General features: G+C 45.8%; 1 protein-coding gene across 2 annotated transcripts in view; it reads right to left on the bottom strand.

The window, feature by feature from the left end:
- Window positions 1–19,878, bottom strand: part of PDE7A (phosphodiesterase 7A) — a 652,296-nt gene that overhangs the window by 297,069 nt on the left and 335,349 nt on the right. For both annotated transcript variants that reach the window (XM_069220260.1, XM_069220261.1), the window contains exon 6: window positions 16,828–16,891. In XM_069220260.1, coding sequence (XP_069076361.1) covers window positions 16,828–16,891 — 64 coding nt within the window. The remainder of the gene's footprint in view (window positions 1–16,827; window positions 16,892–19,878) is intronic.

Consider the following 19,878-nt stretch of genomic DNA (forward strand, 5'->3'; position numbering starts at 1 on the left):
ATGGTGGCCCACCACACTAGGCCCTGCACCCACCCCCGCCAACTACGCACGCAACCTCAGCATCATCCTAGACTCCTCCCTCTCTATGACCCAACAAATCAACGCTCTTACCTCCTCATGCTTCAACAAACTCCGTATACTGAAAAACATTCAAATGGATCCCCACAGAGACCAGAAAAACTGTCACTCACGCACTCATCAGCAGCAGCCTTGATTACAGAAACGCCCTCTACGCCGGCACCACTCTAAAACTCAAGTGCAAACTACACGCATCCAGAACTCAGCAGCACGACTCATCCTCGACCTCAGCCGACACGAACACATCTCTCCACACCTCAAATCCCTCCACTGGCTCCCCATTGACAAAAGGATCACCTTCAAGATCCTCATCCTCGCACACAAATCACTCCACAACACAGGCCCTGCCTACCTCAACGAGAGTCACCTTCCACACCCCCACACGAAACGTCCGCTCAGCTGACCTATCTCTCGCCTCTGTCCCCCGCATCAAACACCACCACCGGGGGCAGATCCTTCTCCTACATTGCACCCAAAACATGGAACGCACTCACAACCCACATTCGCAAGACCCAAAACCTACTTCTTTTCAGGAAGGGCCTCAAAACCTGGCTTTTTGAACAGTGAACCTCCTAGCCCCTTTCCCTCCCCCCAGCGCCTTGAGACCCTCACAGGTGAGTAGCGCGCTTTATAAATCTCTTTGATACAGATCTACCTATATATATATATATATATATATATATATATATATATATATATATATATATATATATCTACATAGATATATCTATAGATATATCCATGTACCTAGATATATCTATCTACATAGATATATATATATAGATATATACATATATTTTTTTTTAGTTGTTGTATGGTTTCCTTGGGGGCCAAAATGGCCCCCAGGGAAACCCTACAACATCTAAATAAAAAAATTGCCCCCACAGGGGGTCACCCTGCCCACGGGCGACCCCCTGTCATTTCACTTTTTTTGCCCCAGGGGGCACCTACCTTTTTTTTTTATAAAAAATAATTATGCCGGGGGGGGGGGGGGGGGGGGAGGAAGGGGGGTGGGGGGGTAGGGGGGGCGTTTTCCGGGGGGCGGCCCTGGTGTCTAGTGGGGTTTCCTGGCCCCCGATCGCAGCTGTGCTACGATCGGGGGCCAGGAAACCGTTTCAGAAGGCCTCGTAAGAAAGGGGAGAGTCTCCCCTTTCTTACGAGGCCTTTTCAAAATGTTTCCTGACCCCCCCCGATCGCAGCTGTGCTGCGATCGGGGGAGCCAGGAAACCTGAAAGTGTTTCCTGGCCCCCGATCGCAGCACAGCTGCGACCGGGGGCCAGGAAACACTTTCAGGAAGGCCTCGTAAGAAAGGGGAGACTCTCCCCTTTCTTACGAGGCCTTCCCGAACGTGTAAAAGGCCGTTTTCCCCATGAAAGCAGGAAGCGGCCACAAGGCTGCTTCCTGCTTTCATGGGGAAAACACCTTTGCAACGGGGAGACACGGTAGCTTCCGTGTCTCCCGGGGGGAGTAAAAAAAAAAAAAAAAAAACAAATCCTCAGGTGCGACGCACCCGAGGATTTATTAATGCCCTTCCTGGTGTCGGCCACTGGTCGTGACCCGCACCAGGGAGGGTGTGTGGGCGTCGGCCAGTGGCCGACGCCCGCACCTAAGAGGTTAAGATTTCTTTTTCAAATTAAAGAGACTTCGCAAGCACTATGGAGACAAAAACTAAAAACCTTAGAAATTCACAAAAAACAAGTTATAGGTTCACAATTTACACGCAAAAAAATAGAAATTCAGCAGTGAGTTGTCTCAAGCGACTATAGCTTGTGCCCTTAGTAACTATAACTATGCCATGCACTGCTACTTAAACCACATATTAAATCAGTCATGACATCATTGATGCTATAAGTGCAACATATGCAGTAAAATTATTGATAACTGTGCCTGGTGGGGGCAAAAACTATATTTACCTTAGGGCATGAGTTATACTTGTTTGTTTTAACCAACTATAACTGCTGAATTTCTATGGGTGTGTGTAAATTGTGAATTTAACTATAACGTCCCTGTAATTTTTTCTTTTTTGTCTGAATACATATAATGATATATATATATGTACGCGTGTGTATATATGTGTGTGTGTGTGTGTGTGTGTGTGTACACATTACAGAGTGGCGGTAGTTACTCTGTGATTATAACTGGGGTTACCAGAGGGAGGATTTTTATTTTTATCACTTAATAACTTTGTGCCCATTTGACGAATATCCATAAAAATTTGCAGACCTGCTGCCCCAGTTTCGTTGTCGAAGTACGGAGGGTCCAAAGAAAAAAAAAAAAAGCATTTGCAATGCAATGGGTATCGCGTTTGCTCGAGTTAGAGCTATTCGCATTTTAAACTCCTAAAAGGACTTTTCTTGCCACATAAACTGAAAAGTAAAACAGTTTCAAATAAGCAAGCCGATGGCCGCCATGAAGCATAACAGAGACACACAAAAGGAAACAAAAGTTTGCTTGCAGTGAAACGTATTGGCAAAAGTTTAATTAGCCACGTAACTGGCAAAAGTACAGTTAGCCATGTAACAGGGTCGATGTCATACAAAGTGCATTACTACTGCCCAGCGAGAGAGTGCTGCCTACAAACTGAAGAGAAAAATTAGTCCAAAAACCATACGGAAAACATGGAGCCTTGTTTGTTTTCAGTAGTTGGCCGGTGAGCTCGAGGGAGCCTGACACCGGAAAAGGCATGACCAAATAGATTACAACAGGGTCTGAGCGCTTTACGCTTGACACTAAAAGTTAGGGGGAGGGGGGTGTTGTAGGTCCCAAAAGAGACTTGAAATTCAATACATTTCGCATAGCACGAAAATTGTCAGTCAGATTTTGCTGAAATTTGGTAGCATTACATATTAGGGTGTGCAGAGGATTCCTTTGGGTACTGCAGGTAAGTAGAACTAGTATGTCTTAAGTTATAAGTTTTTTCAACTAAGTGGCACCTTGTAGCATAATACTACTAAAAGTAGCAAGAAAGCCCAAAGAATAAACTAGACTGCATATGTAAAATTTCAGATTCACTACATGAACTTAAAGACCCACCGATTGTCACATGCTAAAGGAAATCTATGAATAAATACATTAAAAAATTGAATACATTACACCATTGCACACCACTCCACTGTACACTATTACACTCTATGCAACTCCACTGTACAACACTCTGCTCTACACCAGTCCACTCTACGCTCTTACACTGAATACAGCTCCACTCTCAGCCACTGCACCATATGCTAGTTCACGATTCCCCACTCCACTGTACACTTTTCTTCCCCACTCCACTGTACACTTCTCTCTACATCACTGCACGCCCCTGTACTCCAATCTATGCTATTCAACTGTATGTCACTCCATTCTACACTATTACACTGTATGCAACTTTAGCCTTTGCCCCTCTATTAAATGGTGTTCCACTCTACTTTACCCCATTCGCTGTATGTTATTACACTCTACCCCACAATACACCACTCCAGTCTGAACCGCTTCACTGTTCGACATTCCACTGTATGTTACCACACTATATGCTATTATATTTTATGCCACTCCAGGCTACACCACTCCAGTGTACTCTCCTTCACTCTATATAGCTACACTGTACAAAACTATTACACCCAGTGCCACTGTACTCCACTATACCCATACACTCCACTGCCCAAATACTATACCCATACACACTATTGAACACTACTCCACTACAACAGTTTCCCAACAATATAACAAAACACAACACTCTGTGTGAAACGCCACTCCAATTTTTAACAGTTTCCTCAACTATATGCCACCCCACTGTACCCCACACTCCACTCTTCTATTCTACATTGTTAAGTATTCCACTGAATGCTACATTACCGTAATCCACTGCCAATTTATGGTAATCCACTCTACGCCACTACAGTGTATGCCATTCCACATCGCTCAATTTTATGACACTTTCTTTCCTTATATGTAACTCCCCTCTATAAAAGTCTACCACATTTCATGCCAGTCTACAACATTCTACTCCACTCCCCGTACACTTTACTGTCCAACTAATACTCCACTCAATGCCTGTACACTCCATTGTACAACACTATTCCACAATGCAACACTTTTCTATACAACACAGCACTCCACTCTACTGTAAGAGGCCCCACTCCAATTTATACCAGTTTACGAAGCAGGATTCATCAGTACACTTCACGCCACTCAACACTCCAATCCACTCTATTGTACTTTACTGCACACTACGTTACACCACTCCACTCGACTCTACTCCACTGTATGAGAGACTATGCTATTTTACAACAATCCACTTTATGCAGCTTCACTGTGTCACACACTACCGTACTCTAGGCAACTCCAATTTACAACACTCTACTACACTTTATGCCACTCTCCAACACTTTAATCCCATCTATACCACTTCACTGTATACTACTATATTGTTTGTCACTGTACAACACTCTACAGTACTCAAGTCCATTATGCAACACTGTATGCAACTTTTTGTATGCCACTGCACCCCACTCTACTCTGACACAGTACTCCAGTCTACGCCACTGTATGCCAATCCACTGTACCACTCTACAACACTGTACACAACTCCACAAAAATGAACTAGACTGTATTCCACTACTATACGACACCCCACAACACTCTACTGTACAGCACAGTACTCCAATTCATGACACTTTACTCAACTGTATGCTACACCACTCAACTGAATTGCACAGCACTACAGTCTACAACACAATACTCGAATACACTTTCCTCCATTCTACACTGCACCACTCGAGTGTACGCCACTATACTATAAAGCACTCCATTCTATAACACTATCCTCCACTGAACTCTACAACACTCCACTTGGCCATACTCCACTTGATTTCACTGTACTCCAATCTTAAACACTCTACTCCACTCTATGACAGTCTACAATACCCTACTCTACTGTCTGACACACCATTTCATTGTACAACTCTCTGCTCCAGTCTGTGATACTTGACTGCATTATGAGGCACTATGCCACTACAATATATAACACTTTACTACGCTGTACAATATGCTACTACACCCTACTCCACTTGATTACAATCTACAATACTCCAGTGTATGAAAATAGACTCTCCTCCACTGTGCTGTACAACACCCCACATAACTCTCCACTTGCAACACTGGACTCTACGATCTGAAACACATTTTTATTAAAAAAAATAACAAAATAAAAATAAAAAATAAAAAAATAAAAAACACTGAAATTCAAAGGAAAAAAAAAACAGAAGGTTGAAGCTTAGTTATAGTTAGGAAAACTTGTTTTCCCTATACAAACCAAGTTTAAACTACACAAACTTTAAAAATTCTAAAGTTATAGTTATAACTTTCATTCACAATTGATCCACCACCTTCAAATTTTTATGTTCAGCAGACCTCATTACAAGCTCATTTCAGCTTGCTAGCAAGACAAAATTAGCAATAGCTCGCCACTCTCCCAAGATCATTCAGGGCCCAAAGAAATATGATCACATCATCCCCATCCTGATAGAAGCCTCCCTTTGCCAGTCTGCACCACTTTCAAACCCTGCTGCATTGGTTACAAACCTATCACAATAGCACCCTGGCTCAACTTGGAAATAAGGTTCTCATCTCTGGTGGTTTGAGGCACACCACATCCAGGACACCATCACACTGAAGACTAATGTGAAAACAAGGCAGCAGGACTTTTCCATCTATGCACTCAGGATGTGGAACAACATCCCTGTATCCAACAGGACTGTCTTAAAGCTGCTCTACTTTAGCTGAAGATGTACCTCTTTAAAGAGCAGTACATCAAAATGCATTAACCTTCTACAAACCATCTATCTCAATCACTTGTTTAATTTATTCTTGTCTATGACCCTATATAGTTCTTTGCTGTCTTTTGGCCAGGCTTGCGCTACAGAAATACCACACATATATGTCAAATGTACAACGATGCTTCCATCGTTCCCAGGAAAACTATGGATTTTGTCTGTTACACTAAGAGAAATGGTTCTGAATTTCAAACAATTGTTGTAGAATTAATTTGAGGCTTATAAAGCATGTGCAAGCCAAAGCTTCTTGGAGCTAATTCTGAAGAAATAGCACAGTTGACTCAGGAGACAACTACTACTCTCAATCTGGAAGGATCCAAATGTTTTCTGAACGGACGTTTGTTGAGTTCCAAACAGTCACAGAGGGAGGGATTTCCAGGCTTTAACGGCAGCCTCTGACAGATGGTTTGGCCTCAAAAGGGACTTTTGGAGATCTAATCACATTTAACAAGATCTGACAAGCGAAACAGAGTGCCTTCCCTGCTCAATCAGGAAAGTGAAGCCCATTTGTGGGCACTATACAGGAGGCAGCATAGAAAATAATGCCTACTCTAGTATTTACTGTTGTAACAAAGTGGATCACATTTTTTGTTTTTTGATAATCAACTTAAGTGTATAAAATTTAACACCACAAAACTCAGCCACTGAAGTGGACATGTAGGAGATAAAAGAATTTCAATACACAATATCACAATATCAAATGATCACAGTACTCAATCACTGTTACATATCTTACAAAGACAAACCATGCTATGCACACCATTTACCCTATAACTTATTGTGTTTCTTAATACATGGGCTGTTCCTAGCACGCACACCAGTTAAAAACCTATACTCAATGCCTTGCTTAGCAACCAAGGAGATCACTCCAATAAACAAAATGTTCAGAATGTGAATTGCCAAAACCCTCAAGAAGGCCCAGGAGTGCCTCACGAGGCCTAACTCAATCGGATGTCCTAGCAACTCTGGTATCTCATGACTCATGCTCCCCCTTCCCGGTAGGGTTGCAATGCCAGACAGGACCAGACCACATGGTAAAAGTCGGGCAGTAGGAGCAGAGCAACGCGGACAGACGGGCTGGTCCTCACCACTCATTCTCTACAAGTGCTAAGGGGAAAGGTATGTTGCATATAAATAATTAATCTGGACCATCCATAGACGTGAGGCAATCGCTAACTCACTCTGTGCCAGAAGCCTCCTGCCAGTCATCATCATCATCATCCAAGTCTCCCACCCAACTGTCCCATCGACGAAGAGAGAGCAGGTCTGGTGCGTTAATCATCAAGGGGAGATAAATTGAAGAAATTGCACCTTTAACTATGTGCCCCATCCGAAGTTTTGCCTCCAGAGGGCTATATTCAGAAATTTGCTCAACTGTCTGGAGGTTGGCGAGGAGTGCGTGATGCAGCTGAAGATAACAAACTGTGTGCAAGACAAACTATATTGGTCCTGCAACTCCTGAAAGGACATCACGGACCCACCTCAACATACATCGCCCAGACGTTTAATACCTGTGCAATCCCACCAGAAGAAGTCCCTCAACTGCGACACCTCCATCAGCCAGGTGCCCCATCACAGCAGAGTCAAATCCATAAGAAGACAGGCCCAAAGGGCAACCACACTTGAGTACAGGATGGGGCCATGGAGGGTATGGGACTGCCATAGAATGAGTCCATCAGTCTATCAAACCCCAGATGATGTAAATCAAGTCTGTATGCTGGATCATCCCAACCCCTGGCAAATCACTCATTTACCGGGAGCAAGCATAATGCAAGATAATGGCCATACAGATCTGGGACGCTGAGGCCACCATCAAATGTCGATTTACCAGCCGAAGCAAAGGCCACCTGGTGATGTCTATTTGCCCAGATAAAGGATGTTAGTCGCAATGTGATGGATCGAGACCAATGACGTGGAATGGGATATGGATAGTTCGGCAAGACGTATAAATATTGAGGAAGACACATCATTTTAAAAACTGATGCGCCCCAGAGGATTCAATGGCAGACAAGACCATGCACCAAGGTGCCAAAAATTCAGGGACCATTCAAGGTCTGGAAGGACGGTGATGTGTATCCCTAGATAAATGAAGGACTTGCGTCTGACCAGTATGTCAGGGAACCAAAGGCGGCCCGCGGCATTTCATTTAACCTCAACAAATAAGTTACTTACCTTCGGTAACGCTTTTTCTAGTGGATACAGTAACTACCTGTGGATTCCTTACCTAAAGAATTCTCCCCTCGCGCCAGCCTCGACGGAAATTTCTTCTAGCTCTGCACGTCGACGATGACGTCACAATCGCCTGACTCCACGCAACGCCACATGACTTCATCCAGGCAATAAGAAGCCCTCGTCGACGTGCAGACGTCAGTTATCACAATTTTTTACGTGCCTTAGAGGCGAACAGGTTAAACCTAAAGAGTACACATTCATCCAGAATAGATGAAAATAAAACATTTAATATAGAACTCAATATAAATCACAGTTATGAATGCTCAATTCGAGATAGAAATATATATATATATATATATATATATATATATATATATATATATAATTCCAGTCCAAAATGTGCTTTTCACTATCTTAATTTGCAAAGGAAGGGTATATACAATGAATACAACTATATGCATGAAACAGCTATATACATATATATACAAGATCAAGGATGCGCACCCAAAGAGATCTTGGCTTGACCAGTCAGGCAACGGGGAGGCGGGTGGGACCGTGAGGAATCCACAGGTAGTTACTGTATCCACCAGAAAAACCGTTAACAAAAGTAACTAACTTATTCTTCTGATGGATACACCTACCTGTGGATTCCTCACCTAAAGAATAGAGTCCCCAAGCAGTATAACCTCCGGTGGCGGGTGCCCGAATGGTCAAACCAAGAAATCTTGCAGCACCGAGCGAGCAAAATGGCCATCCCTCCTAACCTCAGAGTCCAAACAGTAATGTTTGGCAAAAGTATGGATGGACGCCCAAGTCGCTGCCCTGCAGATGTCAGCCACAGGAACAACTCTAGCCAAAGCTGATGAAGCTGCTTTGGCTCTGGTGGAATGGGCACGAAGCGCCACAGGTGGATCCCTCTTCACCAAAGAAAAGCAGATTTTAATACATAGAATGACCCACCTGGATAGCGTTCTCTTGTGGACCGTTCTACCTTTCCTCTTCCTCACGTATCCAACGAAGAGCTGTTCATCCTGTCTGAACTCTTTCGTCCTGGCGACGTAGAAGCTCAGAGCTCTTCGCGGATCCAGCCGGTGGAGCCTCTCTTCCTCCTTGGATGGGTGAGGTGGAGGGTAAAAGGAAGAGAGAGTAATCGACTGCCCCAGGTGGAAGGGTGTAACAACCTTCGGAAGGAAAGCTGCCTTGGCCCTCAACACCACTTTGTCCTTAAAGAAAGAAAGGTATGGGGTTCCCACAGAGACAGCCTGAAGCTCGCTAACCTTTCTGGCAGATGTTATGGCCACCAGGAAAACAGTTTTGAATACTAGGTACCGTAAAGAACAAGAGTGCATTGGTTCGAACGGAGCCCCCATAAGAAAAGTTAAAACTAAGTTAAGGTCCCACGGAGGCATAACGAATGGCGTGGGTGGATACCTATTAGTGAGTCCCTTTAGAAACTTTAAAACAATTGGTGATTTAAAGAAGGATGGTTGATCAGGATGGCACAGAAAAGCAGATAGTGCAGACAGATAACATTTAACAGTGGCAATTGCAAAACCTTTCTGTGCCAGATGGAGTGCAAATGACAAAATGTCAGATAAACCAGCTTTTAAAGGATCTAAACTATTCTCTCCACACCAGCTTGTAAATTTAGCCCAACGATTAGCATAGATTGACTTGGTGGAGTGTCGCCTGGCCGATAAAATAACTTCCACCACATCTGGAGGGAGAGAAAAGGAACTCAGATTGCCCCGTTCAATCTCCAGGCATGAAGATGCAGGCTCTGGAGGTGGGGTTGTAGAATCTGCCCCTGCGATTGCGAGGAGGTCCACCCTGCAAGGGAGACGGAGCGGAGGGCACTGAGAGAGTTGGAGTTGGTCCGAATACCACACCCTTCTCGGCTAATCCGGAGCTATTAGGATGACTTGAGCTCGGTCTTGGCGGATCTTCCTGAGAACTCGCGGAATCAAGGGTATGGGGGGAAACGCGCAAAGTAACTGACCCTTCCAGGTCATCTGAAACGCGCCCCCAAAAGCTCCTTGCACCGGATACTGGAGGCTGCAAAATAGCGGGCACTGCGCATTCTCTTGGGTGGCAAACAGATCTATTTGCGGATATCCCCACATCCTGAAGATACACAGAACTACATCTGGATGAAGACGCCACTCGTGGTCGACCGAGCTGCGTCGACTGAGAAGGTCTGCACGCACGTTCAGGACTCCGGCCAAGTGATGTGCAATCAAGCAGATCTTGTGGTCTTGAAGCCAGGACCAGAGATGAAGAGCTTCTCTGCAGAGCAGATACGACCCCACTCCTCCCTGTTTGTTTATATACCACATCACAGTCGTGTTGTCCGTTAGAACTTGGATTGACTGACCACGAATGGAAGGGAGGAGGGCCTTGAGTGCCAGACGTACTGCCCGCAACTCCAACAGATTGATATGTAACTTCTGTTCCCCTGGAGACCAAAGGCCCTTGATCTCCAGGTCCCCCAGATGAGATCTCCAGGTCCCCCAGATGAGCTCACCACCCTAGAGTGGAAGCATCCGTTACCAACGTGGCCACTGGAGGAGGCAGCGAGAACGGCCTTCCTTGAGACAGGTTGTCGACCGCTGCCCACCATTGAAGATCCACTGCAGTGTCGCTGGAGATCTTTATCGAATCTTCGAGATCCCCATTGTGCTGAAACCACAGCTTGCGGACGCACCACTGGAGAGCCCTCATGTGCCAGCGTGCATGAGTGACCAACAGTATGCAAGAAGCGAACAGACCGAGCAGTCAAAGGACCTTGAGGACTGGAACTACTGCTCCATTTTGAAACATTGGAATCAACGCCTGAATATCCTGGACCCGCTGGGGTGGAGGAAAGGCCCGATTCAATGACGTGTCCATACTGCCCCTATGAACAGGAGGCGTTGAGAGGGCTCCAGGTGAGATTTGGGTGCATTGACTGAAAAACCCAGGTCGTACATCAATTGAGTCGTCAACTGGAGATGGCACCGCACGAGCTCCGGAGTTTTGGCCTTGATCAACCAATCGTCCAGATAGGGAAACACAGCTATCCCCCTTCTTCTGAGCTCTGCTGCTACCACCGCCATCACCTTTGTGAAGACTCGAGGTGCTGAAGTAAGACCAAAAGGGAGGACCGCACACTGATAATGCTGCGATCCCACTACAAACCGGAGATACTTCTTGTGCGATTTGAGGATCGGAATATGAAAATACGCGTCCTGCAAATCGACCAACACCATCCAGTCTCCTTCGTTCAACGCCAAAAGAACCTGTGAGAGGGTCAGCATTTTGAAATTTTCCTGTTTGAGGAACCAATTCAAAATCCTCAAGTCCAAAATCGGTCTCAGCCGACCATCCTTTTTGGGAATCAGGAAGTATCTTGAATAACAACCCTGACCCCTCTCTTGCTCGGGAACCAACTCTATCGCACCTTTTTCTAATAGGGATAATACCTCCTGCTGTAATAGGAGAAGATGGTCTTCCGAACAGAAGGATGGGCGGGGAGGGAAGGTAGGAGGGAATTCCCGAAAGGGAAGAGCGTACCCCTTCTTCACAATGTCGATGACCCAGAAGTCCGATGTTATAACCTCCTACATTGGAAGAAAAAGGGCAAGTCTCCCCCCTACCGGAGACGAATGGACAGGGAGTGGAGGAGGACTACGGCTGCTTTCCTTGCTGCACACCTCCCGAGGAAGAGGAAGAGGCACAGTGCTGCAAGGTGGCTCCTCTCGTACGGACTCTGCCCCTGCCCCTGAAGGATCTGTACGGCAGGGTAGAAGTAGATTGTTGTGGTCCTTGCAATCTTCCCAGAAAGGAACCACGTCCAAATCCTTTAAACCTCCGAAAGCCTCTTAAGGAGGATGAGGCTGACGACTGGAGTCCCAAAGATCTAGCAGTCGCTCTGCTTTCTTTAAAACGCTTCAGGGCAGAGTCAGCCTTTGTGCCGAAGAGCTTCTCTCCATCAAACGGAAGGTCAAGAAGTGTGGCCTGCACGTCCGACGAGAAGCCAGATGACCGTAGCCAAGACTGCCGTCTAGAAACTATGGTCGTGTCCATAGCCACCGAGTCCGAAGTATCCAATCCAGACTAGATCACCTGAGTCGCAGCCGCCTGAGCATCCGCTAACAGGTGCAACATCTCCTGGGACAAATTAGGATGGCCCTTCGCCTCTTCCATAAGGGCATGGATGTAACGCCCCAGTTTGCAAGTTGCATTGGAAGATTTTAGGGCCATACTGCAAGATGAAAAGGTCTTTTTTGCCGTATGGTCCATCTTTTTTGACTCCCTGTCAGCAGGGGTCCCAGGAAACGAGCCAGGAGAGGATCTAGACGAACAAGAGGCTTGCACCACTAGACTCTCCGGAGTTGGCTGTCTGGAGAGAAACACCGGATCCCCAGGTGCCGTCCTGTACCGACGAGCCACCGCTCTGTTGACCGCAGTGGTGGACACAGGTTTCAGCCAGATATCCTTAATGGGGTCCAGCAGAGCCTCATTGAAGGGCAAAAGAGGCTCAGCAGAAGCAGATGTCGGGTGCAGAACCTCTGTTAATAAATTTCTCTTGACCTCCGCGGTAGGAAGGGGAAGATCCCAAAAGTCTGCAGCCTTACGAATGACTGCGTGGAATGAAGCAGCTTCCTCCGTGACCTCTCCAGGGGAAGCTAGATCCCATTCCGGGGTAGTGTCCAGGCCACTAGCTGAATCCAGTCCCTGGAAGTCACCAGAGGGCTCTACAACTTCACCTTCCTCCAGGTGTTGCCTCGCGTACTCTTCTTCCTCCAAGAGTCGAAGAGCCAGACGTCTTGATTTAAGTCTCGACTCCAAGCCTGGAGTCGACAAGGCGTCGGCCGATGCCGAAGATCTTCATTGGCGCCGAACCTCAGATCCATCCTAAGCCGGAGGCTCCGGCTGCAAAGGGTTCTTAGACGTCAATTGGATCAGAGGCGAATCCGACAGCGCCGTAGCAGGTGTAGTCATCCTGGGCGACGTCATAGGCATCGGTGCCGCTTCAGGTGCAGCAGATAAAAATGGGGTGAACGGTGCCGATCTGTAAGACGCCGGAACACCCAAATCATAGGCCAGAGGGCCAGACGGACATGCATGACTTCCACCCGGCGTCATGGAAGCAAAACCGTTACTAGGGCATGGAAATAAGGGAACTGACGTCTGCACGTCGACGAGGGCTTCTTATTGCCTGGATGGCGTCATGTGGCGTCACGTGGAGTCGGGTGATTGTGACGTCATCGTCGACGTGCAGAGCTAGAAGAAATTTCCGTCGAGGCTGGCGCGAGGGGAGAATTCTTTAGGTGAGGAATCCACAGGTAGGTGTATCCATCAGAATGAACCAATTTTTTAGCATTTCATACACAGACCAGACACTTCATAGTAAAGTTGAAGAATCTCAAGACACCTGTCTGCATAAAGGGCGATTTGGTCTTTCAAGTTGTCTCCCCCAATGCCAACCTCCCATCTGCACATCACACCTTATCATGCGCGCCAGCAGCTCGATAGCAAGGCGAACAATAGCAGGAATAAAGGACAGCCCTGGATCGTCCCTCTACAAATTGGGAAGGGTGAGGAAAGAATACCATTTGCATGAACTTGTGTGGAGGGGGCTTTGTACAACAAACCTACTAGGACATAGAACTTGGGTCCAAAACACTCCCGTTGGAGCATTGCCTCAAAACGACCACAAGACATTGTCAAATGCCTTGTGAAATTGATCAGGAGGAGGGCCACATGACCTTGAAGGTGAGGGGCCAGCGAAAGTCCCAGCTGCACTCTCAGGATACTGTGGCAAGTGCTCCTACTGGGGATGAAGCCACATTGGCCTGGATGAATGAGATAATCAAGGGTTTGGGTCAGCCTATTCGCGAGTATCTTCTCAAATATTTTAATATCTGCATTAATAAGGAAAACTGTCCGGTAGGCAGAACAATTGTCAGTTGGTTGCCCCGACTTGGGTAGAATGACAATAGTGGTGGTCTAGGTCTGCAGGGAATGTGCCATTCTGTAAGATCTCAGTATAGAGGGCCAACAGATGAGGTCTCAGTATATCCACATAGCATTTAAAATACTCAATGAGGAACACATCAGGCCCCAGGGTTTTGCCGGACTGGAGATCCAAGATGGCCTGCTCAACCTCCTTCACCAACAGTGGTTGGTCTTGTTCATTGGCTAAAGAAGAAGGAATGGTCGGCAGATGTATATCCCCAAGAAGGGGATGTACTAGCTCACAAAGTGGTACTGGACGGGCAACACATAGGTGAAAATAATAGGCCGTAAATGTTTGAGCAATCAAGGGCCGTTCCTTGTAAAGTGTGCCCAAGAAGTCTTTAATGGCTGTAACCAACCAATTTAAGACTCCTCTAGTTGCCATCCAATACAGCAACTTGACTGACTTGTCACCCGCTGCGTATACCTGCTGGGTAGATGCCCTCAAACACTGGCAGGCCTCCTCCAAGGAGACCTGGCAGAGCCAAGCTCTTACCAATTCCAGTTGGTGCTGCACCTTACCGTCTCCAGCCTCATTAACACGTCTTTCTAAATCATGTATGTGTGTCTCCACTGTAGTAACTTGTGCCCGTCGTCGTTGTTCTATACCTCTCACATAGCCCTTCAGATGCCCAGTAAGGTCTCTTTACTGGCTGCCCACAGGGTCTTTGTGGAAGACACTGGGCCTTCATTATACTGAAAGAAGGTGGCGAGCTCTCCTTGCGCAAAGTCTACACACTCTTGTTAAATTAAGTACCATGCATTGACAAAACAAGAAAAACAACAATGTTAAAAACAACATAACCCCCTCCAAACTTCCCCCCTTAAAGCATCAGTCACCCCTATATAGAATATTTAGAAACAAAATGGGGGTTGGCGGGGGGGGGGGGCGAAAACATGTAAAAAGTCTGCAGTTCAAATAACCCTTGTAAGAATATTGGGCCAGGCCAACAAGGTGCATATTGTTTCTTTGTGGGCGATTTTTGGCATTTTCCGCCAGATCGGGTGGGTTCAATGGCAGATCCCCAGTAGCGCCTTTGTTATCCATTGTACAGATGGTAAATTGGTCCATCTTTGTTTGAGCAGGTTTCGATTGTGAGAATTTATCACACCTCATCATTCAGATGAGATGAGCAGATCCCAAAGTGAAAAGATGAAAAAATTCAAGTTAGTGGGCCCACTTACCACAAGGCAGCACAAGCAGCCCGTACTTCAGGGAGCAGGAGGCAGTCCACACGGACCCTGAGCATCTCACCCACGGCCCAGAAAGGCAAAGCCAGCTGAGGGTTGTATGCGTTAACGATTGCGTCGCCGACCAACGTACTCAGTGGCAGCACAAACAGTCGGTGGAGGAGTGCACCTGCGCCTGAAGAATTCAGGAGAAGAAGGGACACCTTACCAACACCAGCCAGGGAGAAAGTTTACGCAGCCAGAAAGTCATTCCCAGTATTTTTCAAATCTGAGTGCGGTCTCTGGCGCTATTGTATGTAGTTTTGCAGGCAAGGAAGTCTCCAACGCCAACAACAGAATGACATGATTCTGCAGGTGCCACCTAAAACTCTCCCAACTGCAGATCAGTCACTTCCCAGGACACTGACAAGGCCGAGGAGGGGGGCGATGGTGTTTGTGGAAGCACTGAAGTTGGGGGGAGGGGTCTTTGGCAGGTGGTGTCCACTGTGAGGCAGGATGCAGGTGAGTTACAACAGGGCCATCAGAGCTCCACTAATGTGCAACCGCCATCTTGACCACTGTGGCCACCCCCCCAAGTGATTCACATTTAGTCCTCTACGTTATATAATTGTCTATTCAATCACCAGTCTGGTCAAGGACCGTGTGAGATATTTTTCTGTGACAAAATAAAGCGAATTAAATATAATAAGTAAATATATAAAAGTAGCTGAGTGCAGAAGCATACCATATACCAGACACAAATCAGAATTAGTTTCTCATGCATCCACTCGAACAATGCTTTTCTAGTTCCATGCAGAGATGGGAAAAAAAAAAAAACGGTCGGAGAATTTAGATCATCTAAGGGATGAAAAGAGAGCTGGGCTATGGAGCTAGAACAATGAAGGCATCAATGTATTCAAGGTACACTTAGTACAGTACAAATACCAATAAACGAAAAACAAAGTTCCCCCTCTGAATTAGCACAGAGTTCAAGATAATCTGCCACATTGCCTAGCGTAATTTGGAGTGACCAACAGTGATTGGGTTGTGGTACAAAGAGTCTAATAAGTATTTACTGCATTTTGTAGGTACTAAAATGTACTCAATGCATATATGTCAGAACCTTACGTTTGTCTGCATTTGACAATATAATGGTTACTTGACTGGGAAGATTTTATCCCTATGTATGTAAGAAGTATGGATGACTTCCCAAATTTCATTTCTGGAGTGAATAGTATATATTGGCTTGGCATTATATTTAGACACTTCTTTAACAGATTAAACAGACACTGAGTCAGTGAACTTTGAAAATGCAGTGGATTACTTATGTATGTTGTGTTAAAGGTGGTTATTCCAGCCCTTCATATCTCACCTCTGCCAGTTGTAAGCGCTGTAGATGGGTGGTGCAACTATTAATTATTTAAAAAAGGAAAACTTCACTACAAATCTACATTATACTATAATCTATGACTAAGCAGATCCATTTACAGAAATGTGCCTGATGAAATGAAAACAGAACACTAAAGGCTCAATTTACTTGACATGACTAATCGGTACAACAGAAAAAGTTGAGGAGAAATTAACTTACCATTCGTTAATCTATCAAAAAGAAATATATTAAAATTCCATTTTCCAATTTTCTCCAACATACACTAAAAAAAAAAAAAAAAAAAAAAAAAAAAAAAAGTTAATATTCACATAACATTGCATTTCCCCTTCAGCAGTATTTACAACTGAGGCCAGTTTGTTCAGCCAGTTTTTTTTATTAGTTCAATGTAATAATTTACTAAAATAATAACTAACAAAGCTCCTTACCTTTGGTACACTCTTTCTGGTGAACACTATACAACCACAGAGTCCTCATCTCAGAATATTCCCAAGCAGGAAGATCGGATGTGGAAAACTTTTCATCAGCAGTAGCTAGCACTGTGCAGCTCCGCTTTGGCTGCGTACTGCCCTGGAAATGAAGGAGGGGACACAAGTGCCACCCCTGTATGCTGATGAGTTAAATTTTTTACTTTCCTGCACCCTTCAGATACAGAGCATGAACAATTGCTGGCAATGTGTACAGAATACAAGCTTTTCAGATAATAAAAAAGGGCCACTTAACAGGACAGGGAGGTGACAGGGCAGTGGGGAATCGGTGGTTACAATATCCACCAGAAAGAGCATTACCAAAGATAGGTAACTTGTTCTTCTGATGGATAATACTAACTGCAGATACCCCATCCTTACAATAGATGGGAAAGCAGTATCTCTTCAGATGGAGGGTCTGTGACGTGCACTCAAACCAGTATGTTCTTCAGGACTGGGCAGGCAAAGTGCCGCTCTCGTCCGACCTGGTGGTCAAGGCAGTAGTGCTTCACGAACGTGTGCACTAACACCCATGTTGCAGTCTGGCAGATGTCAAGGACAAGCACTATACAAACCAACGCAGTGGTAGCAGCCTTAGCATTGGTATAAATTACTCTCAGACTTTCAGAGCACTGCTTCTTAGCCAGTGTGTAGCAATTCTTGAGACTAGCCACCTTAACATGGTCCTCTTCTGCACAACCTTCTTGTTTCTTCGCCCCGGAGAACTTCACAAAAAGCTGACTGCCCACATGACGTTCCTTAGCATGATCGCTGTAAAAGATAAAAGCTTTTCTGTGGTCCAGTAAATGGAGCCTCTCCAAGGGGACCAAAGAATGCAGGCAGGGTGGACTGCCCTATGTGAAATGAAGTCACATCTTTTGGCAAGTATGGTGCCAAAGTCCTCAGCACCAACTTGTCAGGGAAAAAGGTGGTGTATGAGGGTTGCACTGAAAATGCCTGGAGTTCACTCATGCGACAAGCTGACAATTGATGTAACAAGGAAGACAGTCTTCAAAGTCAGGAGCCCCAGGGAGCAGCTAGGCATCGACCTGAAGAACACATCCATGAGAAATGTCTAGACCGAATTAAGATCTCGCTATGGCATCACAAACTACTTGGGAGGGAACATGGGTGTCAAATCTTTATTAAGTTTCATCACAACAGGTGATTTAAACAAGAACTTTTAGTCCAGTAAGCACAGAAACACAGAAAGGCCTGACACCATTTATTAGAACCTACTGCAAGGCTATGCCAAAGAACAATAACAAGAACCTCTGACAGCTTGGCATGTAAAAGGTCTGTCTTGTAGATTCCACACCAGGCCACACATGTCCTAGTGCTCAGATGAAATGGAATTCATGGAAGGCCGCCTATACTGGCAAGGATGACTCCCACCACTTTGGGTGGCAGATCAAATGCAGTTAGCTGCCGCTGCATAATTTCCACGTATGAAGGTGAAGATTGTGCAGATTTTGGTGAAGGACCTCATCCTGCTGCTGAAACAGGAGGTCCTATTGAGCTGGAAGCATGATTGAAGGACATATGCTTATGCCGAGACGTTCCAGGTACCACACACTACTGGCCCAATGCAGGCTATTAGGATGGCTTGGGCCCAGCTGTTATTGATCTTTTTCCACAAATCAGGGCAAGAGGGGCAGAAGGGGGAAAATGAACAGAAGTCCTGTTCTATTCCAGCCAGAACACATCAACTAATGAGCGTTCTTGCACCCTCGCCCCCCAAGCTGGAAGTTGCCCTGCACCACTTCAGGAAGTAAATGACACTGGTGATTTGCAGACGCAGCCTGCTCAGCTCGTCTGCTCTGGAATTCAGGCATCCTACCAGTTGATTTGCAATTAAGGAAATGCACTGGCACTCAAACAAATTCCAGGAGTGCACAGTTTCTTGGCATAGAACCCTAGACCCCATTCTGCCATGCTTGTTGCAATACCATATGGAAGTGGTGTTGTCTGTAAGAACCAGCACCAGTCACCCCTTGTACTGCAGGAAGGCCTTCAGAGCCAGATGAATGGTCCACAACTCCAACAGATTGCCTCTGATCTCTACCTTCACCAGATGACTTCCCAAAGCCTTCAGGGATGTTTCTGCCACTACCATCAGCTCTGGGTCATGATGGGAGAGGGCCTGCCATGGTTCCATTGCAGTAGAGTAGCCACCACTCCAGATCGTGAGTCTCCTCCTCCACCAAGATCTGCATGATATCCATCAGATTTCCTTGAAGCTGGGCCAATTGGAACTTCAGATTCCATTGCAGTCTGCATGTGCCACACAGCTTAGCTGACATGGAGGATGCACAAGTCTAAGAAGCTTAAGAGCACTTTTAGCAAGATACAGGATCAAGTATGAAACATTAGGCTCATAGTCTGGGAAGACAGAGTGTCTGGGCAGGACAGCGACTGTGTAGGGCAGTTGATCGGACCCTCTTCTCCCGCTCTGATTTTTTATTTGATTTGACCCCTCTTTTTTGCTTTGGTGGACGTTTATCCAGTGCTGAAGGGCTGGGTCACTAAGCGTCTTAAATCTGCCGCTAATCTACTTGCTTGATCAGAGTGGAGTCTTGACTGTTGTTTCCCCAGCCGCTGAAGGCTTTCAAAACTTGCTCAATTTACCCAGCATCTCTGTTGTAATACTGACAGCTACAGTGTTGCGGTTTTCTATGGACTACGACCTACCCGCGAGCTTCTAGGCAGAGGCTCATTCGCTGTTTTGGAGCGTAGTTTTAGATGGCACTGAAATTGAAGTCCGTAAAGTTAGCAAGGATGAAGC

The sequence above is a fragment of the Pleurodeles waltl genome, chromosome 2_2, assembly GCF_031143425.1.
Source record: "Pleurodeles waltl isolate 20211129_DDA chromosome 2_2, aPleWal1.hap1.20221129, whole genome shotgun sequence".
Lineage (NCBI taxonomy): Eukaryota > Metazoa > Chordata > Amphibia > Caudata > Salamandridae > Pleurodeles > Pleurodeles waltl.